This window comes from Artemia franciscana, chromosome 5, assembly GCF_032884065.1.
Source record: "Artemia franciscana chromosome 5, ASM3288406v1, whole genome shotgun sequence".
Classification (NCBI taxonomy): Eukaryota; Metazoa; Arthropoda; class Branchiopoda; order Anostraca; family Artemiidae; genus Artemia; species Artemia franciscana.
In genome coordinates, this window is record NC_088867.1 from 1,990,571 (window position 1) to 2,015,357 (window position 24,787).

Genomic DNA, 24,787 nt, shown 5'->3' on the forward strand with positions numbered 1-24,787 from the left:
CGGTTAATTGCAATTAATTAATATGCAAAATTCGTTTTAATTATTTACATGCGGAGAGCCAAGATCAAAACATGCATTAAATCAAAAACGTCCAGAAATTAAATTAAAAAAAAAAGTTTATCTTGTTTTATAATTAACATTAGTTATTCGAGCGAAATATTAATTTTGGTATATCGGTATACTAATACATGAAAGTAATTATACGAAAATAAGTTATGCTTGGATAAAACTCGGTAATATTCATTTTTTCTATATCGTTGCTGTTAAGAAAATCTTACAATGAGAATAATCACACTAACACATAATCATGTCAAAATAATTTTCATTATTCTTTTCTTTTCAATATTCGATTTTGACCAGGAGAGCATTAGGAATGCAGGAGAGCATTAGGAATGAGGTTTTCAATGTATCTCAAAGTGATTACCACTCTCTAATGTATTAAATAAAAAAAAAATGTATTTTTTTTTAAATGAAAGTAAGGAGCAACATTAAAACTTAAACGAACAGAAATTACTCCGTACTTGAAAGGAGCTTTTCCTCCTCAACGCCCCGCTCCTTACGATAAAGTTTCTTACTGTTTTAAAAATAGAGCTAAAAGGAAGAGTCAAACTTTAGCGTAAAGAGCGGGGCGTTGAGGAGGAAAATCCCCTTTCATATACGGAGTAATTTCTGTTCGTTTTAAGTTTCAATGTTGCTCCTTACTTTCATTTAAAAAAACTTGTTTTTTTTTTATTTAATACCAATAAGCTCCAAAACACCGCGATGGAGGTATGGCGTTTTAAGTTGTATAGCCCTGGGAAAATATAAAATTTCACAGGAGTCAGCTAACCACAATCCCATTTATTCATAGGTAATAGAAGACCAGTTGTTGCTGGAAGTCAGTATGGATCAAGTTATGGCTCCGGAGGAGGCTACGGACTGAATACAGGTAAATTGAAAAGCAAACCGTTTTTTTTTTTTTTTTTTTTTTTTATTCATCTCTTGCAAAATTCAGGCTAAGAATTGTTTTCGAGCCAGGCAATTATGCAGAAACTTATTTTGAGGGGAGGGGGACAAATAAATAAAGACAAATTATTTGAGAAATCATGAATAATCGTAACCATATCGAAATTTTTTAGAACCTGTGTCCTTAGCAGCCTCTCTTCTTCGCATATACCATTTTTGAAGAATCTAAAATATCTTCTGTGGTCGCTAGCTACTAGCCTTTACAAACGTTAACTACGAGTTAAAACGTATATGTAGTAATACTAATTAACAAAATATCTCTCATGTGCTAATGGTATCGTTGCCTAGAGGCGTGTGTCTATTGAGTTCCTGCCAGGCTAATGACCTTTTTTGGTGTTAATAGCATCTTTACAGGTAACAATATAATTTTAGACCCTAACACTCGACAGAGCATGCTTGCGTTGTACTTATGAATCCCGTCCATTAAGTTGCGGATTCAATTGAGATCCTACGAGGATGTTTCTTGGTGCGCGTTAAGTTTTTCACAATTTAAGTGATAAAATAATGTTTTGTACATAAAATGTCTCATGGTGTATTAAGATAAATCTACTAATCAATACAAATCTACTAATGTTTTAATTGCATTTCGCTGGAAGAGTATGGGTATGGATCTAGATAACCTAAATACTGTATGAGTCACGGTTCCTTACTTGCAAGCAAACAAAAGCAAACTTTCGCATGCAAACCGATTAGGGTTCGCGTAGCGCAGGTGCCGATCTCCTGATTCTCTGCCCTCGGCCGGGGTGCAATGCGTGGTTGGGGGCAAGCCATCCGACGCTTTCCCGTGCTTTTCCCTAGATTTCTCTAGGTACCCATTTGAAGCTGGGTGGACTTTTGGCTTGTCTTACGGGGAAACGCCACTAACCCTCGTCCTAAACCAAACGGTCGGCACCACCGAGATTCGAACCAGCGACCCTTCGCTCGTGAGTTCGGCGCGTTAACCACTCGGCCACGGACGTTCCTTACTTGTGTCTCTTCTATTTACAATATTAAATGAAAAAATAGGTTTTTCTTTAACTGCAAGTATGGTGCAATATTAAAACTTAAAACGAACAGAAATTATCTGTAAATGAATGGGTTTACCCCCTTCTCAATACCTCGCTCCTTACGCCAAAGTTTGACTTTTTGTCCCAATTCTCTAAGAAGGACTTCTGAAACACAATTGCCGTATAATTAGAGTAAAAAGAGTTCTTACGTTCTTAAATACTTTAGCGTGGAGAGTGAGGTACTGAGAAGAGGACCTCATACACGGAATATTTTTTTCGCTTTAAGTCCTAATGTTGTTCCTCACTTTCTATTGAAAAAACTTTTTTCTTCATTTAATTTCTGATCGTCTTTCAAATAATACCTTAAAATCTGGCTTCTCCTCCATAAAAAATTCCTTCCACCACGGGAAACCCTCCATGGAAAGTTCCTTCCACTTAATACCTTTATACCCTTCCCGGAAATTATACCCTTCCCGGAAAATTACCTCCGGACATTCCATCTTCGCTGAAAATTCCTCTCGTAAATTTTTTTGCGGATGATTCCGCCTGAAAATTTTTCCATTGCATGCGTTCATTTGAAAGACTTTACGTGCCTCCATTTTAGGGATACTTAGCAAAGATCGATGTGGCTTCCCATGACTTTTTTTTTTACGGGTCACTTTGTGCAAAAGTGGCGTTCGTTGAAACTCGGGAAGGGGCTAGTTCTTAGGAAACCAAACTTTTAATGTCCCTTTTAAGCATTGAAGGTGACTGATAAAGGTAAAATAGGATGGTGGGAATTAAGATAAAGCTTCACAGACATATAAATGGAGATGCATTTCGTTGCTTTGGTGCATTTGTGGCCATAGAACTTTGCGTGGGGTCCTGATTATATTCTTCTGTAAATTGCTGGGTGAGGATCTTGTTTTAAAGAGCCATATTCTAGTTCTTCATACCAAAGTTTTTCAATTCTAGGAAAAAAAAAGTTTCCACGTCTATTCTTACATATATAAACTATCCAAACAATCTGGGTGTGTTGATGTTTCTTTGTTACCCATGGACCCCTATCTCGCCTTAAGTTCTTCTCGTGTCCGCTTGACCTCTGTACCAAACAACACTACCTCGATCTGACTGTTTATGATAACTTTATCTCTTATTTTTTAGCTACCTTTGCAGGAGTATACTACTCCTGCTCTGCCTATCCCTGATTTTAGACTGCTGATACATAAAAAATATCAATACTATTGCTATTTACTATTGTATTTACCTCCAAAAAAGGTTCCTTTTAATACTATTCTGTCTTGTGCTATTTATTAAATTGGACGTGGTAACGAACAGTAAGTAACGAACGGTCAAGACTTATAGTAACGAAAACTAGAGAAAGGGAATTTCGTTTACAAATGCCAAAACGATTGACTGTTTACGTTGATTGTGAATATTTAATGTTTCACCAAAGAAATTTAATCTCTAGTGCTCCTTGATTTTATAAAATATTTTCAGACTATATCTTTGTTATGGGTAATGCAAAGTGAAAACACATCAATTGTTGTTTACAGTTTTACATTTTTGAATCAAAAAATTATATTCTCATTTCAACTGAGACAAGCGAGGGGAAGGGGGATTGGGAAAGGCAATTTCTTTTCTTATGGATAGTTTTATGTTTGTAGCATATGATGTTTTGAAGTGTGTCCAGTTCGGCTGCTATTTAATCTTCTTAAAAAGAAGTGTAGATCACATCTAAGGTTTAAAGTACATTTTTTTGTTAAAGCTGTCGTGATTGAAAGGAGTGAAGGTGGTTTTTATTGGTGGTTACACTCTTTTGTATTTTTGTGGTAATTTTTATCTCATTTCACTCTTTCACTCGAATGACGGAGAAAATCACAATTTTTCTCATTTCTCACTAAAACACTATACTTTCATTATTCTAAGAAAATTTCAAAATTCAAATTAGATTGTTCGAGTCAAAGAATACAACTGCTCATTGGTGCTTTGCCTCCAGCCTGTACCGTATCACACCCATCCAATTACCTTTCTGGGGTTTCCATTTAAGAAGAAGAAGATTAAATTTTGAAGTAGAGAATCAAATTATCCACCGTCTTGGTATCTTGTAAAAATATGAAAAGAACTATTCTTCTCGAAAATTCAAAAAGTGATCATGCCTCCCTGCTGCAGAAAGGTGTTATAAAAGCAACCATTGGAATACAACTTTGTAATGTTTTTTTGCTACTGTCACAGTGATAAATTTGCAAAAACGTTCTGCACGTCCATCTCATTAGTCAAGGAGCGGGCGTTAGTCATGAAAACATAGGGCAGTTGCGATTTGGCAGACAGGAGCCTAGGACATAAAACAGAAGGAGTTTCGCTGGAATCAACAGAAACAGTCACATAAGCATACCATGGCGTAAGACTTGGTGGGATTTCATAGTGCATCTGACAGTTTATTTTTACGAGGGACCGAAGTCTAACTTTTTGTTTAGTATTCAATCTGGTCGACAGATCTGAAACATGCACTGGGATAAAATGCCACTTGTTCCTTTTGCTTCCGCGCTTGCCTCTGCGTGTGCGTCTATAGGTGATTTCCAGCAATGTTACAACATTGTTATCTGACCCAAATTGCACCAGGTTGAAAAATGTAGATGGCGTTGCTACGTGTCGAAGTGAATAAAGTTCGTAAATCTGTCGATTTTTCGATTGTGAGTGGCATGAATATTCTACTAAACAAAGTCAAAAGGATCAAGTCTTTGATTATTTACATTGCCAGGGCAAGAAATTAGGAACGTAGCACTAACAAGCTAAACAAGGCATGGATACAAAGCAGGTATTCAGCGCTTGCTATGTCATCTTAGCCATTCTAATTATTATTAGTATTATTGCATACACTACGCTCCATCCTCAAAGAAGCGAAAAATTTTACAACTAGCCATGGCCAGGATTGATTTTTCTCTTTCGACGTTTGAAAATTATTTTTTTGCTTTTTATTAAATTTGTTATTTTTCTACCTAACAGTTTGCACGTTTATAATATACAGTTTTATGGTAAATAAAAACAAACTTGACCCGTGCTAGTATATCCTTTACGTAATGTATTATTGGTAGTTTTGTGAAAATTTATTGAATTCATTGACTTGAAGGACAAACAAGGATAAAGCTTATTTTTTCAGTATTGTTAAGGGTAAAGCCTGATGTTGAGTCCTGAACTGACAGGGGTAGAACAAAAATTATCTTTAATGTTATCTTAGATTTACTTTAAGTTCACTTTTACAATATTTCAATTTTTACAGCAGAAATAAAAACCATATTAATTAGTAAGTGGCTGTAACACTCAGCGAGCCACATGAGGCAAGACAATAGATATGTTTTTACAGGACAAGCCTTTATATTGTTTATATACAAATTTATTTTCCAGCATACAGAACAGTCCAATATTTAAATTTTATTTCATGTTATTGTTATATCATCTTATTACCTTAAAATATTTGATTTTTTTACCTAACAAAAATCTATGTTGGCACTAGGCTATCAACATACTACTTGTCAGAGGTCGATGTGACTAAGACCAATACTTAACACAATTTACTTTGTTTCTGTTATATTGACAGTGTTGGCTAAATCCAAAAATTCTTGGGTATGTTTCTGGCTGGTGCAGTAGATCGTGCATATGCACCTCCTGCCTTTATTGTTGGAGGCAATATTTTAACAAAGTTCAACAAAGAGTGGCTATCCAATTCGCTTGATCTGATAAAAGTAGTAAACATTCCCACCCATCAAAGTGGCAGTACCTTAGACCTAATATTTACCAATGTCAGTGAACTTTAGCGTCCTCCCCTCTCAATGGGCTCATTACAGGCCGCTGATCATTTTGTAATCCTGTTACAAGTGAAGAATGACATGCCAAAGCTGAAAAGAAGCAAAGTGACAGGTCATCTCCTAAGCCGGGACTCTATATGCGTCTTTGGTCGATGGATTAGAAATTACTCAGTCGACGAAATATGCTCCGTTACTGACTTGAACATCAAGGTTTTGACTGATCAAACTTAGATGTTAACCGCCAAGTTGAGGGTGCATTTCAGGAGTTAAAATTTACGGAACCACATTGTTAGTGTTCGTAGATATGCTAAAAAGAAGTATGTTATTGAGGAAGTTCCTGCTTGATAGTGATTCACGTAAGTGTCATTCAGCAGTCAAATATATAATTGAAAAATCTGTTAATAGTGAGCTACGAACGCTGAAAACAGATTGGACTTTTATATTCTCACAAGAATTTAATTCTATCTTTACCGAAATCTGTACCACGACACATCATTGAGTGAAGTTGAGTTGAATACTCTGATGGAAGACTGCGATTGCGATGAAATCAAACAAGTTTCTGTGTACCAAGTTTAAAGGAAGATATGAAAACTGCGAAATGACTGTGCTTCTTATCTTGGCGAGTTGCCAGTAAAACTTTTGCGAGAATCTATATATATAAAAATAAGTTGTCTGTGTGTGTGTGTCGAGTGACGTCATGTTTATGTGTCGACTGACATCATGTTTTCGACTGACGAAATTACAGACCGGGACATCGGGACACACATGACGACCGGGACACCGGGACATCTATCTATATCTATATATATAAAAATAAGTTGTCTGTGTGTGTGTCGAGTGACGTCATGATTGTGTGTCGACTGACGTCATGTTTATCGACTGACGAAATTACAGACCGGGACATAAGGACACAAATGACGACCGGGACAACGAGACATCTATTCTATCTATTCTATATATATACATATATATATATATAAATAAGTTGTCTGTGTGTGGGTCTGTCGGGTGACGTCATGTTTGTGTGTTGACTGGCGTCATGTTTGTTGATTGACGAAATTACACACCGGGACATCGGGACACAAATGACGACCGGGACACTGGGACATAGGGAATATAAATGACGACCGGGACACTCAAAGAGAAAGCGACCGGGACACAAGGAATGTTCGATTAGCAATGACCATCAAACAAGCACCGGGACACAAATGACGACCGGAACACAGGGAATATAAATGACGACCAGTACATAAGTAAAAAAAACTAAAAAAACTAAAAAAAGGTAAAAACTACAAAAAACTAAAAAGAAAAAAAAAATATATAAATGACGACGGCGACACAGGGAATGGTCGATTAGCATTCACCATCAACAAAGCTCAAGGGCAATCATTAGAATCATGAGGTATAGATCTGAATACGGATTGTTTTCCCATGGACCATTATATGTTGCATGTTCAAGAGTCGGTAAACCTGACAATCTATTTCTATTTATTATTTCGCGCCACCCCAACAGCTAGTAGGGAATATAAATGACGACCGGGACGCTCAAAGAGAAAGCGACTGGGACACAAGGAATGTTCGATTAGCAATCACCATCAAAAAAGCACCGGGACACAAATGACGACCGGGACACAGGGAATATAAATGACGACCAGGACACTCAAAGAGAAATTACAAACCGGGACACCGGAACACAAATGACGACCGGGACAAAAATGACGACCGGGACACAGGGAATATAAATGACGACCGCGACACTCAAAGAGAAATTACAGACTGGGACACCGGGACACAAATGACGACGGGGGCGCAGGGAAGCAACAACAACGGGGACGCCGAGGGGGCACAGGGGGATATATAAATGACGACGGGGACACAGAGAATGTTCGATTTGCAATCATCATCAACAAAGCTCAAGGGCAATCATTAGAATAATGAGTTATAGATCTGAATACAGATTGTTTTTCCCATGGACAATTATATGTTGCATGTTCAAGAGTCGGTAAACCTGACAATCTATTTATATGCACTGACAATGGGACAGCGAAGAATGTTGTATATTCGCAAGTTTTACGTAGTTAAAAACATATATATATATATTCTATATATATAAAAATAAGTTGTCTGTGTGTGGATCTGTGGATCAGGTGACGTCACCTGAAAAAACTGGATCAGGTGACGTCAAAACTGAAAAAACTAAAAAAAGGCAAAAACTACAAAAAAAACTAAAAACTAATAAAAAAAATAAAAAAGCTAAAAAACTAAAAAAAGGCAAAAACTACAAAAAAACTAAAAACTAATAAAAAAAGCTAAAAAACTAAAAAAACTAAAAAAAAAGGCAAAAACTACAAAAAAAACTAAAAACTAATAAAAAAAATAAAAAAGCTAAAAAACTAAAAAAACTAAAAAAACTAAAAAAAGGTAAAAAACTAAAAAAACTAAAAACTAAAAAAAACTAAAAAAAAGGAAAAAACTGAAAAATAAGCTAAAATAAAGGTAAAAACCAATAAAAAACTAAAAAAAAAACTGAAAAAACTAAAAAAAGGCAAAAACTACAAAAAAAACTAAAAACTAATAAAAAAAGTAAAAAAGCTAAAAAACTAAAAAAACTAAAAAAACTAAAAAAAGGTAAAAAACTAAAAAAAAAAAAAAAATAAAAAAAAAACTAAAAAAAAGGAAAAAACTGAAAAATAAGCTAAAATAAAGGTAAAAACCAATAAAAAACTAAAAAGAAAAAAAGGAAAAAACTAAAAAAAATTTTCATCTAAAAAACTAAAAAAAACTAAAAAAGGTAAAAACTAAAAGAACTAAAAAAGAAAAAAATAAATGACGACACTCAAAGAGAAAGCGACCAGGACAAAAGGAATGTTCGATTAGCAATCAACAAAGCACCGGGACACAGGGAGTATAAATGACGACCAGGACATAAGTAAAAAAAAAAACTAACAAAACTAAAAAGAAGGTAAAAACTACAAAAAAAACTAAAAAGAAAAAAAAACTAAAAACTAATAAAAAAACTAAAAAATCTAAAAATCTAAATAAACTAAAAAAGAAAAAAAAAGGAAAAAAATAAAGGAGAAAAACAAAACTAAAAAACGAATGTATATACAGACCGGGACACCGGGATACAAATGACGACCGGGACACAGGGAATATAAATGACGACCGGGACACAGGGACACAACTACAACGGGGACACCGGGGGAAACAGGGGGATATAAATGACGACCGGGACAAAAAAACTAAAAAGAAAAAAAAACTAAAAACTAATAAAAAAACTAAAAAATCTAAAAATCTAAATAAACTAAAAAAGAAAAAAAAAGGAAAAAAATAAAGGAAAAAAACAAAACTAAAAAACGAATGTATATACAGACCGGGACACCGGGATACAAATGACGACCGGGACACAGGGAATATAAATGACGACCGGGACACAACTACAACGGGGACACCGGGGGAAACAGGGGGATATAAATGACGACCGGGACACCGGGACAGGGAATGGTCGATTAGCAATCACCATCAACAAAGCTCAAGGGCAATCATTAGAATCATGAGGTATAGATCTGAATACAGATTGTTTTCCCATGGACCATTATATGTTGCATGTTCAAGAGTCGGTAAACCTGACAATCTATTTATATGCAAAGACAATGGGACAGCAAAGAATGTTGTATATTCGCAAGTTTTACGTAGTTAAAACCATATATATATATATATATATATATATATATATATATATATATATATATATATATATATATATATATATATATATATATATATATATATATATATATATATATATATATATATATATATATATATATATATATATATCTATCTATATTCACAGGTGGGACATAGGGACACAACTACAATGGCGCGTAACTATTATGGCGCGTAACGACTTACGCGCGCGGGGGGGCTTGGGGGGGGCGCGAAGCGCCCCCACCAACTAGGTGTTGGGGTGGCGCGAAGCGCCACCCCAACAGCTAGTATATATATATATATATATATATATATATATATATATATATATATATATATATATATATATATATATATATATCTATATTCACAGGTGGGATACAGGGACACATCAACAATGGCGCGTAACTAATATGACGCGTAATGACTTACGCACACAGGGGGGGGGGCTTGGGGGGTGCAAAGCGTCCACACCAACTAAGTGTTGGGGTAGCGCTTTGCGCCACCCCAACAGCTAGTTTGCTATATTTCTTGCAAAACCTCTAACTTCAGTCATTAATGAGTGCTCCAATGATCAGTTGTTCCCCCAGCTTTAGAAACAAGCTTTTGTGCATGTCGTTCCAAAGGTGAAGCATCTCAAAAGCTGTGATCAGTTAAGACTCATTTCAATCACACTGAACCTTGCCAAAGTCACTGAGTCCTTTATTCACCGTGAACTTGTATCGCCAATATGGCGACATATATGGCCAATATGATTGTTTAAAAGGGTCTAACTTTAGTTAAAAGGGTGTGTTAAAAGGGTTTGTCAAAAAGGGTGCAAATTTAGTTAAGCTTATCATCTGAACCTACAATGGCTCGAATCTGAGGACGCTTTAGTTGATTTTCTACTCGTTGATTACAGGAAAGCATTTGATTTTATTAGATTGAAGTACCTTGTGGCTGCTACGAATCTTAAGAGAATGGGCACACGTAAACATATCTTAATGCTTGTTATTGATTTCCTACGTTTCCAGTACCAGCGAGCCTATGCCTTCTTTCCTAGGGGTTTTGACTCTGACTGGGAAGGGATTACATGTAGAGCCCTTCAAGACACCAAATTGGCTACTCTAATTTTTCTCGCGGTAATTAATTTTTATTGACAACATGGATGACCGATTTAAATACGTAGACGATCTATCTGCACTTCTAAAGCTCGCAGTAGATATAACCCAAGTTATGCCCCGATTCCGCCCTGATCTTCTAACAGAATTCAGAGAAGAATGCAGCACAAATAGTTTGCTGACCAGAGAAAACAAAACATAAATCTTAAGATTTAGTCCACTGAAACGAGATCTAGTTTGCCCAACTCCCTTTTTTTTCGTTTGTATCGTCAGCTACAGTCCTGGGTGTTAATTTCAATGTTGATTGCTCATTTTGTGCTCATGTTCAAGGGCTAGTCCAAAAAGGAAAATAGGCTCTAAGTTCTTTGATTTCAATGCACCGCTTGGGTTTCCCTGTAAATCAGCTGAAAACGGCATATCTACCATACATACGTCCCATATTAGAATATGCTATCCCGTTAGAAGGCCTCAGATTCATAATATTGAAAATCTAAGTGATGATGTGGAAGGATTCCAAAAAAGAACGGTTCAAATCCTCCTTGGAAAAAAATTTATAGATTAAAAGTCTACTCTTGAGTCTTTAAAGATTGAAACTCTTAGAGTTTCGGGCAATCGATACTGACAGTTGATAATACGTTTGAGGCAATTTCTCCTTGCCAGCCCCTACGTACCAACATTTTCTATCCCCTGCTGCCAGCTCAGAAGTTATACCAGAAAGAAGAACAAATTAGTGCCAGTGACTTGTAGAACTAATCGATTTAACAATTCATTTGTGGTGTTTTTATCAGTGGCTATAACAAATGCCTTAGGAGTAGGTTTGTAAATGACAGCGACATTTAGTTTGTGATTTTTATCTACGAATATGAAAATAAATTATTTCTGATATCTGATTTGCAATAATGATAACAAATACCATAAACAAACACCACCTAAAGCTAAAATACCATTGATATAAAAAATCCTAAAAAAATAAGTAATTAAATATTAGCAGTCTGATAAGCACCAGACAATGAAAATGCCATTCTTTTTTCTATTTCTGCTTCTTTTTTTATTATTGCTAATAAGGTAAACTTTCCTTTCAGGTAGTCTTGGCGGATCAGGGTATGGTACAGGCTACGGGAGCAGTGGCTACGGTGCTGGCTATGGCAACAGTGGCCACAGTTTAGGCTATGGCAGTACTGGTTATGGCAATACAGGCTTTGGTCAAGGAGTTGGCGATCAATCATACCAATCAAGCCTTAGTTTGCTTCAGACAAGCCAAGTCAGTGGCTTAGGTGGGGGACTAGGATACCAACAAGATCTTGGTAGCTATGGTGGTACCAGCGGATATGGTGGTGTTGGAGGCTATGGTAGTGCTGGAGGCTATGGTGGTGTTGGAGGCTATGGTAATTCTGGATATGGCAGCACTTATGGAAGTGGCTATGGCACTGGCTATGGTTCTCAAAACGGACTAGGATATCAGCCAGGTCAAGGATATGGAGGAGCAAACGTGCAATTTACAAATATTGGACCGAATGGACGACCAGCACTTGTTTATGAGGCTCCAGGAATATCGATTTATCTTAGGAACAAGAAAAAGGAGGATGGATCACCGAAAGAACTTGAAAAGCCGAAAGAGTCGGAAAAGAAGAAAGAATAGAATTTTCATGTTATTTATATATTTAATATTGATATAAACTGTTCAAAAAAATGTTTTAAAGAAGACAAAACTTTTAAAATATCGTGTTGTAGTAAATAACTGCTTCTTTTTCTTTTTATGTTCGTATATGCAAAAACAAGGAATTTGCTTCATTTTTTAAAGAAGGATGTTCAAGGATGTACAGTTTTTTGTTTTCATTTCCTTCTAGGGGTGATGGCATCGAATCATTGGCATATAATACCGCGTGGGGGCTAGTTTGAACGGAAATTCAAAGTTCAAATACCATGTTTAAGTAGTGAAACAGACTAAGCTATAGAGAAGAGCCACATATCCTCTGGTTTGTGTCGAAAAACCAAAATACCTTCTATTGTCTCGATTAGGGCCAAACTGCTATCAATCAAATTCTAAGATGGCTAATTAGCCATGACTTATTGCCATCTACACATAGGTCCGTTACAGATTATTCCATTTTTGCTACCAAATAAAACAACATTGGGCCAAATACTATCAAGCAAAAATTACTAGATAGCCAATCGTCTAAGAAATGTCAAATGCCATATGCCCTACCGTCCAGTATCAGAGAACATACTGTCATGTCGTGATGCATTTGTGGAAGCATGGTGACAGCTATACGGAATCGCATAATTACAAAATATTTACTGGAGGAGGTTTGTATGTCTTTTTTTTTCTTCGAGAGGGGCCTGTCGATGTTATAAAAGGTTCATTTTAGGCTCAAGTTTCCAACTTTCCTCGGCAGTCCCATAAGCTCAATGTGTAATGGGGCTTAATCCTTAATAAATCCCCCCTTGAAAGCAACTATTAGCAACTTCCCCCTTAATAGCAAATATTACCCCCTTTTGGGTAAACACAAACATTTTTTAATGTAAAAAAATATGTGTATGACATGTACATACCTGCAGAGGGATAAAGATGTACGAGACAGGCCCCAAAAGTAACATTTTCCTGTAAATCCCACCATGAAAGGCTAACCGTCGTGACCTTGAAAATAGGTTTGCCATTCCCTTTAAAAAATAATAAGGGTGTTCCCTTTTCAGGAGTAGTTTTTATTTTCAAACTATGGTTATCCAGAATCCAAACTTTAATACAGAGACCAACAGCTGAAGATCTGGAGTCCCTCTTTATATTTGTGGCAATTCTTTACATGATATTTGAGACAGAAAGAAAATAAAAATAATAGCTCAAGTTCTTAGCATAAAGAAATTAATTGATTATTCACGACCACATTAGAAACTAAAAAATAATTATTCAGTGCAAACATCATGGCCAGTGCAATAACGCTGCCTACGTAAAGAACAGTGTGAGCACAATGAATGAATGAGTGAATTTTATTTATAGCCCGCCATACAACAACAAAAGAATGGGCGGAGTAAATAAACAACGAAAGAAAAATAAAAATAAACTAATAAGAAAACATCATATTAACGTATATATAAAACACGAAAAATCAAACATTTAGCAATCGGCACAGTAGATCAAATATGTACATACGCATTCAAGAAGACCACTTAGAGCGTTTAATCGAGCATGATCTTCAAACTCGGGCAGCTGAGTTAAAATATTGCATAACTCATACTCATACTTTTTTTTACCAAGATACTTCCCATAGAAGTTGTCATAAAAACTTCGAAAGGAGCTCATTCGATTGGAAAATTAAAGATCTAGAGGCCTTTTTAGGATTAAAAAGTGATTGGAGGGCAACTAGCCCCCCCACACTCATCATTTCCCCAAACACATCCGATCAAAATTTTTAGATAGTCATTTTGTTTAGTATAGTTGAAAGTTCCAGTAACTATGTCTTTGGGATGTGACTCCCCCCCCCCCGACACCACCCTCAAGGCGAGGGCTGTAAGCTATACGATTCGTCCATTGTTGACATATACTTTCCAAAATGACGAAGGGCATTTATGGTGAGCCTTTCAGAGAATGGTAAGGGGAGTGTTGACCTGAATCAAAAGACGTTATGTGCATACGGGTTTTCAAAAGGGCGTAACTAAGGAATGACTGAGCATATTAATTTTGAATTTTCAAAGAATAATAAAAGAGATGATCAACTAATCAAAAAGACAATATTTTCACGATATTGCTACAACTTCTAATACTGCTACTACCACTAAAACTACTGCTTCTGTAGCGAGTACTACCAAGGCTGAAGATATTAAATTGAACATCTGAGGAAGTATTGAGGAGAAGGCTCAACTAAATCAAAATATACTAAGTGCATACAGATTGCCAAAAGGCTGCATTAGCAATATTTTCGGAACGACTTACCGTATCAAGGTAAAACTTCTTGGGCATCATGAGGGAGATGTCCAACTGAGCAAAAGGCAACTTTTACACGATACTACTGTTATTAATACTGTTGTTACTACTGTTTGTAGTACTACTAATAAAACACTATCACTGCTCCTACAACTACCACTGCTTCTATGATACTATTACTATTAATTCTAAGTGTATATGTATGAAAATATGAGAGAATGTTGAGGGGAAATTTGAACTAAAAACACACTACGTGCGTGCAGATTTTCTAAAGAGCGTTTCTCAAAAATGGATTTGGGTATTCAGTTGGAACTTTCAGAGAATTTTTAAAGGGAAAGATCAACTTGGCCAAAAGGCAATATTTGCATGCTATTACTAATACTACTACCACAGCTTCTTTTATTACTACTACTACTACTGAACTACTCCAACTACTACTTCTATTGTAGCTACACGTAAAGCTAAGAGTATTAAATACCATGACTCAATAACACTACTACCACTAAAACTACTGCCTCTGCACCGAGTACTACTTAGGCTGAGGATATTAAATTGAACATCTGAGGAAGTATTGAGAGGAAGGTTGAACTAAATCAAAATTTACTATGTGCATAAAGATTGTCAATAGGGCGTATCAGCAATGTTTTTAGAACGGCTTACAGTATCAAGATGAAACTTCCATAGTATCATGAGGGAGATGTTCAACTGATCAAACCTGTACTACTACTACTACTATTAATACTGGTACTACTCCTGTTACTGCTATTACTACTCTTACCACTACTACTACTGCTACTACTTCTACTACTATGACCACTCTTACGATGCTAGTTCTATTAAAGCTAAGAGTGTGAAGGTGAAAATTTCAGAGAATATTGAAGAGAAATTCGAACAAAATCAAAACACGCTATGTAGATGCAGACTGTTACAAAGGCGCATCTCAAAAATGGATTAGGGTATTAAGTTGGGGCTTTCGGAGAATGCTTAAAAGGGAAGATCAATTAACCAAAAGGCAGCATATGCACGCTACTACTAATACTACTACCACTTCTACTTTTACAACAACTACTACTACTTTTTTACTACTATTTCTATTATAACTACTTGTAGGCTAGGAGTATTAAGATAAAAAAAAACAAGAAGTATTGAGTTGGAAGTTGAACTAAATAAAGACTATGAATATACAGGTTATCAAAAGGGAATATCGCCAGTGTTATAGCAACGGTTGATTGTATTAAATTTAAACTTCCAGGGCTTGACGAGGGGGGATGTTGAACTGACCAAAAGGCAATATATTAATACTACTACTGCTACTAGTAGTAGTGCTATTACTGTGCATACTACTAGTAGTTCAACAATTAGTACTATCAGTGCTACTACTATTACTAATGATGTGACTATTATTGCAACTATTTCTAAGGGAATAAAGATAAAACTTTGAGGGAATATTGAGGGAGGAAGTTGAACTGGACCACAGCACGCCGTCTGTATACAAGTTGTCAAAAGGGCGTAGCAGAAATATATTAGGAACGGTTTGGTGTGAGAAGTTGATGCTTAAAGGGCTTGTTATGAGGGTGTGAACTTCCCAAAATGCTACTACGGTAAATGAGCTACTACGGTTAATTCTACTGCTACTATTACTACTGTTACTACTATTACTTCTGGTACTTCTACTACTAAAGCTAAGGGTATTAAGCAAAAATATAGAAGAATGTTGAAGCAGTACAGATCTTTATCGAAACAGACCATGCGCATACAGGTTGTCAAGAGGACGTATCAGCAATGCTTCAAGAACGATTTATGGTACTAAGGTGAAGCTTTCAGCTTGTGTTGAGGGGATGTTGAAGAAAACCAAAAGTGCTATGTGCATACTGCTACTAATGCTACCACTGCTACTACGCAAGCAGAGGGTGTCAAGCTGAAGCTTCCAAGGAATATTTATTCAGATGGTCAACTAAATCAAAACGAAAGAGGGCAGATTTTCAAAAAGGTGACACAGCAATATCTCAGGAACAGCTCTTTCTCTCAATTCTACTTTTTAAAACAGTAATAATATTTAGCGTAAAGAGTGGGGCGTTGAGGAGGGAACAGCCCCTTTTATATATAGAGTAATTTCTGTTCATTTTAAGTTTTACTGTCGCTCCTTACTTGCAGTTAAAAAAAAATTATTTAATACTTGTTTATGATCACAGTAACAAACACCTAGCCTAAGCAAGGGACAAAATCATCATTCCCCATTCATTTCTATAGATAAATTAAACTCGAGGAAACGACATAGTGGGTTGAAGGTCGTACCCTCCTCACATTAAAAAAGAAACACTGGGCATGTTATTAATCACAAGCTAGAATTAAGTTTAACAAAAATGAATTTGACCAAAAGTGAGGAGTGACAAGACTAAATGCTTCAAATAAATCAAGTCCTTCAAATCTGCACGGCACTCAACAGTGCACTTCACGCGCAGTTCCTAATCAAATAATATGAAAAAAACTTCGTTTTCTTAAAGAGTTAAAGAGGCTGCGTCCCAAAGTCGAACCTTAAAACGTACAGGAATTAGGAGAGGCAGTTGGGGGGCCACCCCCCAAACCCCCCGCTTTTAAAGACTCTTTTGTACAGGTTTTTTGTTTTGTTAATTAAAAGAGGGCCTTTCCGAAGCCAAGAGCGGGGGGTTAGGGGGCGGCAGCCCCCCACAACAAAAAACCTGTACAAAAGAGTTTTTAAAAGCGGGGGGTTTGGGGGGCGGCAGCCCCCCAACTGCCTCTCCTAATTCTTGTACGTTTTAAGGTTCGACTTTGGGACGCAGCCTCTTTAACTCTTTAAGAAAACGGAGTTTTCTTCATATTATTTATGTACGTTTTTCTACAATCCATGGTGGATGTAATTTAATAACTCCTGTACTCCTCGTACAGGAATTAGGACTGCCTCTCCTAATTCATGTACGTTTTAAGGTTCGACTTTGGGACGCAGCCTCTTTAACTCTTTAAGAAAACGAAGTTTTTTTCATATTTTGTGACAAAAAACCGCCCGATAAGGGACTTGAACCCTTGACCTTAGGATTAAAAGTCCCACGCTCTACCGACTGAGCTAACTGGGCATGTTTGAAGTCGAAATACCTGCATGTGTATAAATATAACTTTTAAATAACTTTTAAGAATTTCAAAAATTAACATGGGCTCTTATGGGGAAATGGGTTTTTCTAAGCTAGAAAATCGGGGGGTTAAGATTTTCCGACAAAACTTTCCAGGAAAATTACTCGGAGAATACCGCGTCGAATGAGTCTTCGTACACCCAGATCCGATGTCGGCTGTGACCTGTAGGCGTGGCAGAAAAAAAAAACAAAAGGAGAATATGAACATTAACTGGCTATGCGTGGTTTCTGGAAAACAGGGAAGGAGTTATCGGAGCTGAAATTTCGTGGATAAGCTCCTGGGCCCTAGGGCACCTTAACTTGTGAATTTCAGCCCGATCGGACAACGTTAAAGGGGGGTGGGGTTGGGAGGTCGAAACTTTCGGCCAGATTTTCCCCATGAAGGAAAAGTCGGAGGGGGATGAAATTTGGCAGGTTTCTTAGTTGGAGCTCAGGCTACGAAATGCATTCCTCCCCATCTCTCTGCGACCACTGGAACCGAAGATCGCTTAACATTGTCGTGGTTCGCCTCTTTAAAGAGGCACGAGTGTGCCTCCTTGATAGTCCAAAAAAGATAAATCTTTTTCACTAACGAAAACTTGGCAAAAAGCCTCACAGGTTAAATCTTTTCATAGATTAAGAAGGTCGTTACAAGCATTGATATCCGTTCACATTGATTGCAAGAAATTAGTAACTCTAATTAACATGGTAAGACAAAGACTTACCAGCAAGGGGGGCTTTAAATGACCTCACAGCTTCAAACAGCGCCAGATATTATCCAAATTAGGCTTACAACAGGCTAATCCAAACAATTTCCTGCATCCGGTATGACATGAACAAATTATAACGCTGGTTAAACAAGTTTGTGTGTCTTCACTATGAATGGCGGATAGCAATTGAACAAATTGCTAAGGTTATTAAGTTGAAAATCTCAGGGAATAATGAAAGGGTTTATGTTCCAAAGACTATGTTTATTCAGGTGCTGAAAATGGATTTGCTAGTATATTAGGGGCTGTTATGAGTTTTAACTTTAGACTCCTTAGAGAATATTAAGGGGAATGTTGTACTAAATGAACTAAGCAGATGCATCGAGGTTTCTTAAGGGCGTATCTGGGCGTTTCTATAGTGTTCAGGAACGACTATGGGTGTTAATTTGAAACTTTTAGGAAAGATGGTCATATTAATACTAACATACTAAAGAAGCTCAGCCACAAACTAAGAACGATGCTCAACTAAGTCAAAAGACACTATGTGCATCCAAGTTGACATAATTGCGATCCTAGGCGTTTCTCCCCCCACAAAACTCTTCTCTAGAAAATCCCCCCCCTGGAAAAATCACCCACAGAAAAATCTGCTGAAAATTTCCTCTAGAAAATTCCCGAAGAATTTCCCTGTGAAAAATTACCACGGAAAATTTCTGTGTGGATAGTTCTCCCTGAATAATTCCCCTCATATTCCTGTTGGATAATTTTGGATGGTCATTAGAAACAAAATTGAAAGTTATGCTCACTTGTCTACGTCAGAGGGAATTCCTACAGCGTTCAACTTCAACTTTATTAATCTCAGATAATCAATATTCTACATCTCTTCAAACATCCGCACAAAAGGTTCCAGGCCTATGAACGCAGGAAAATACATTACAATCATATCTATCATGATTCATAACACAAGGAAAGGGAAATAAACACGGAGAGGGAAAAAATAAGAAAAACAGGCATATACAAAAAGTTATATCAAACTTTATTTCTTTAATTATTAACATTCAATGGAACTTGCAAATATGTATTACATATATAAAAAAAAGAAAAATTAACCCAAATGACTTTTCGTTGATCTTTTGAAGACCCTGATAGAGTTGCAATCTCTAATATTCTTCAGCAGGGAGTTCAAAACCCTGCTACATGCGTATATAGGGCTAAAATCTGACCTCACGGTTGGAGTTCTAGCAACCAATAAAAATTCAGAGCTGCGAGTTCCATGAAGATTTACACTAACTCCGGGCTGTAACAATTTTGAACAAGAGCTAAGAGGTCATATGGTATGAGCTCTAAAAAAATTCTAAGAATCAATAGATTGATTTAAAAGGAAAATCAGAGGCTTAATGCCGGTCCAGATTTAAAATAAGAGCTCTGAGTCACGACGTCCTTCTAAATTTCAAAATTCATTAAAATCCGATCACGTACTCGTATGTTATAAATACCTAATTTTTCTAATTTTTCCTTTCCCTTTAGCCCCCCAGACAGTCGAATCTTGGAAAACGACTTTATCAACTCAATTTTTGCAGCTCCCTGACACGCCTACCAATTTTCATCGTCCTAGCACGTCCAGAAGCACCAAACTCGCCAAGTCACTGAGCCCCTCCCCCTAACTCCCCCAAAGAGAGCGAATCCGGTACGGTCACGTCAATCACGTATCAAGGACATTTGCTTATTCTATCCACCAAGCTTCATCCCGAGTCCTCCACTCCAAGTGTTTTCCAAGATTTCCCCTCCAACTCCCCCCAATGTCAAAAGATCTGGGTTGGATGTGAAATAAGAGTTCTGAGACATGAATTCCTTCTAAATATCAAATTTCATTAAGATCCAATCACCTATTCGTAAGAAAAATATGCGAATTTTCACGTTTTCCAAGAATTCCGGTTTCCCCCTCCAACTCCCCCAATGTCACAGGATGTAGTCGGAATTTAAAATTAGAGCTTTAAAGCACAAGATCCTTCCAAATATCAAATTTCATTAAGATCTGGTCAACCTTTCGTAGGTTACATAAACCTCATTTTTCCAAATTACCCCCCCCCCCTCCCAATTCCACCAAAGAGAGAACATCCAGTCCGGTTATGTCAGTCAGGTATCTTAGACAGGTTTTTATTCTTCCCATCCAGTTTCATCCTGATCTCTCCGCTTTAAGTATTTTCTAAGATTTTTCTTAGTATTTCTTAAGATTTTTTATTTTCTAAGAATTGACCCCCCCCCCAATAGATTGGATCCGTTCCAATTATGTAAATCACGTATCCAAGACCTCTGTTTATTTTTCCCACCAAATTTCACCCCGATCCCTCCAATCTAAGCGTTTTCCAAGATTTTAGGTTCCCCCACCCCAAACTCCCCCCAATGTCACCAGATCCGGTCGGGATTTAAAATGAGATCTTTGAGACAAGATATTTTTCTAAATATCAAGTTCCATTGAGATCCGATCACCCGTTTGTAAATTAAAAATACCTCATTTTTTCTAATTTTTCAGTATTAACTACCCTAAAGACTGCGGATGCGTTCCGGTTATTTCAATCGTGTATCTAGGACTTGTGCTTACTTTTCCCACCAAGTTTCATCCCGACCCCTCAACTCTAAGTGTTTTCCGAGATTTTAGGTTTTCCCCTCCAAACTCCCCCCAATGTCACCAGATCCGGTCGGTATTTAAAATAACAGCTGTGAGACACGATATCCTTCTAAACATCAAATTTCATTAAGATCTGATCAACCGTTCGTAAGTCAGAAATAATTTATTTTTTCTATTTTTTCCAAATTAACGGGCCCCCACTCTCCCCCTCCAGATGGTCGAATCGGAAAAACGACTATTTCTAGTCTGGTCTTAATCTGATCTGTTCCCTTTTACACCTGCCAAATTTTATCGTCCTAGCTTGCCTGGAAGTGCTTAAAGTAGAAAAACCGGGACCGACAGACAGACCAACAAAATTTGCGATTGTTATATGTCACTTGGTTAATACCAAGTGCCATAAAAACAAGAGAGAAGTTGACCATGAAGATATGTATGAATAAAAATAGCACAAGATAGGAAATACTGTGAACGGAACCTAGGGAGAGACTTTGTTGACGAACTATTCGTATCTGAAACTAACTGACGGGCCTTTTCATTAAGAAGAGAAAGTGGTTTTAGAACGTATGGAAAAGTACTCATCTAAACAATAGAACAGTAATTTATATACGGCTATATGAGATAATAAAGAAAAAAACTTTAAAATACATTCAGGAAAAATACACCTTAGATTACGTTTCATGCTTAAGTTTCTTGAAACTTTGAATCGGAGAAGGTTAATGTGGTTTTTAAATGAAAGATTCTCATCGACAAGGACTCCTAGAAACCTAATAAAGATATTATGTGACCTAGAAATAATACCTTTAGAACTTAAAATAATATTCGAACCAGGAAATTAAAGGCCAATTATGAAAAAAAAAACAAGACTTGAGACTTGGAAACATTTAGCAATTGCTTCAAACCGCTCATAAGCTTTGTCAGCATCAGTATTTGAAGCTTTATTATCAAATCATTTTGGTCCAGCTCGGCACAAACAAGCCTACTATCATCAGCAAATGCAAATAAATAAACATTTTGTTCTATCTATATTGAACTAGGATACTACAACTCATGTGGGTGACATGTATTGTAACAAATGGACCTTGGAGCATCTCTTATAGCCCAAGTCATTGGCACATACAATGTAAAGCAAAGGACTAAGGATAGACCCTCGTGGAATTCCAAAGTCTACTTCGGCCTTATAATCAGATCCTGGATAAAAAAAAAAACATATTTTATTATGTATATTAGAGAATGGTTGATAAGATTGCAACCATTCTAATGCTTCTCCCCGAACAATAAAATGCGAAAATTTTGCAAGAAGAATATCATGGGACAAACTGTCAAAAGTGTTTCTAAAAAAAATTGCCACTGGCGTTTTCTTCACGTCTAAAGCATTATTTACAAAATTACCCATAATTGGCCATAGTAAACAGCCATAAGGCTTCAATGTGCTACTAAATAAAAAACTGTTTTTTTTTTCAACTGAAAATAATGAAAAAAATAAAACTTAGAACGAACAGAAATTATAACGTATATGAGGGGGTCACTTTTCTTCAACACATCACTCTTTAAGGTTAGTACTTTAAAAAAACTTCAAATTAAACAAACATGTTTTACTGTTTCAGGAGTCGTTCTGTTTCAGGTGTTGAGGAGCAGTAACCCTCTTATATACGCAAGATATTCTGTTCGTGTTAAGTTTTAATATTGCTTCTTACTTTCAGTTGAAAACTTTTTTTTATTTAATTTCTGATCTTTTTTTTAAACAGTGCCAGGAAATATGGCTACACCTCCACGTAAAAATCCCTCCTTCCCATGGATATATTCTGCAGCCAATTTACTCCTGGTTAAAAATTTACCCCGGAAAATTGCCTTTAACATCTCCACACGTAAAATTGAGTCAACAAAAAGAAAGTAAGTCATAAGAAGAATTTTGTATAGCGATTCTCACAAATTCCCCCAGCACAAAATTTCCCCTGAAAAATTTGCCCCTCAGAAACTTCTCTCCCATGCGAAAAATGTATGCATACTTCTCAATAAAAAAAATACTGTATGTAAACAATAGGTAAATTTATAAACTTAAAAATCTTTCCCCAAGGGCTGTTGGTGGTCATGATTTCTTCAAAGGCATAGTTATTCGACCTTTCAGAGGTGCTAATCAAAATGGCAAACAAAAAATTTTGATCAGATGATTTTGAGAAAAAGGGACGCGGGAGGGGGCCTAGTTACCCACCGATTTTTCGGGTCCTTCAATAACGATTCTAAAACATTTAACTTCCGGTCAAATTAGCCCTCTCCCGATATTCTAGGACCACTGGGTCAATACAATCACAGCTGAAAAAAAAAGCAAAACAAAAAAATCAAACAAATAAACAGGCGTCCGTGGTCTTTCTTCTGAAAAAAAAAAATTCCACATTTTTGTATATAGGAGCTTGAAACCTCTACAGTAGGGCTATCCAATACGCTGAATCTGATCGTGTGATATGCATTAAGATTCTGTGACTTTTAGGGGTGTTTCCCCATTTTTCGAAAATAAGGCAAACTTTCTCATACTCGTAACCTTTGATGGGCAACACTAATTTTAATGATAATTACATATTTGAAATCGGCATATAAAGTCAATTTTTAGTATTTTATTGGTATCAAAATTTAGTTTTTTAGAGTTTCTGTTACTACCGAGCCGGGTCACTTCATACTTACAGGTCATTACCACGGACTGTTTTATTATTTATTATTTTTCCCAGAGGCCCTTCATATGGAAGTGGTTGTCTTATATATTTTAGAGGGGCCTCATCCAATCACCATTAGCTCTAGCACCGTTTTTAAGGGTCAAAAGCGATTTCATGGCAACCAGCCCCTCCCCTGCCGTTTTCCCCCAAACACACCTTGCCAAATAACCATGTACCTGGGGTTAATAGCCCTTTTTTGCCATCAGGGCAAGAGCTGTAAGCCATCGAAGTTGCCCATTATTTTGCTTAATTATAAAAAAAAACTTCCCGAAAAGGTCTATTTTCAAAGAAAAGTAAGCAACTGTATTAAACATAAGACCAGCAGAAATAATTCTTATAATAATTCAAATCCAAAACAACCCTAAATTACTATTCAAGTTTAAACAAAACCCAAAAAAAAACACAAATTAAAGCAATCATAGCATTGGTAAAAAATACACAATTCCAAACATTTGTAGATGAGAGCTATAAACCCTTATAGTAAGGTTCTCTGATTGTTTTATAGTCAGGGAGACAGGCAGATCCCTCAAAGGGTGCATTTTAATGACAAAAAATTATTAATCTCAGTGTACCTGAAGATAAATACAGAATTAGCTCTAAGGGAGAGTCAGGGGGGTAGAAGTGGAAGTTTATATTTAATTCCTGTTCATCTCCGGGATTATTTCTGGTCTAAATTGTTATAATGGAAATAAAAAGTAATAAAATGAGCCCAAAATGAGCAGAATTCGTTCTGGATCGGAGGGGGCTATCCCTTCCTCATCCCCAACCTCCCCCACATGGCCTTGGAAGCTTTTGAGGATGCTCATTCAATAATAAATTGAGAGCTGTAGTCCATTTTTATAATTCATAGTGATTGGAGACCAACCACCCTCTGGCATCAACTGTTTTTAATGTTCTTTTGTTATCCTTAGGACATCGGACCAACCTTTTGTAGCACCTATTTTGTACTTTGTCTTCGGCTGCTCAATCTAGATTCTGGGGCAATTTTCCAAGGGGGAATTATCCAGGGGAGTTTCCCGCGGGGAGGGGGGATTTTCTACAGTGGGGAATTTACAATGGGGTAGAACTTTCCAGAGGGGTTAATGTTCCAGGGGAGAATTTCTTGGAGGAAACGCCTG

General features: G+C 36.7%; 1 protein-coding gene and 1 long non-coding RNA gene across 3 annotated transcripts in view; one reads left to right on the forward strand and one right to left on the reverse strand.

Moving 5' to 3' along the window:
• LOC136026863 (uncharacterized) overlaps window positions 1-18,500 on the reverse strand; it is an 81,780-nt gene extending 63,280 nt beyond the window's left edge. Inside the window, exon 1 of the long non-coding RNA XR_010617431.1 lies at window positions 18,357-18,500. This is a non-coding gene — a long non-coding RNA (uncharacterized LOC136026863). The remainder of the gene's footprint in view (window positions 1-18,356) is intronic.
• LOC136026861 (uncharacterized) overlaps window positions 1-24,787 on the forward strand; it is a 47,479-nt gene that overhangs the window by 14,871 nt on the left and 7,821 nt on the right. Inside the window, exons 3-4 of one of the 2 annotated variants that reach the window (XM_065703586.1) lie at window positions 851-928; window positions 11,670-12,403. In XM_065703586.1, the coding sequence (XP_065559658.1) occupies window positions 851-928; window positions 11,670-12,226 (635 nt within the window). In that variant the 3' untranslated portion in view covers window positions 12,227-12,403. Of the gene's footprint in view, window positions 1-850; window positions 929-11,669; window positions 12,404-24,787 lie in introns of those variants that run through there. The other variant, XM_065703587.1, reaches the window with a different exon arrangement.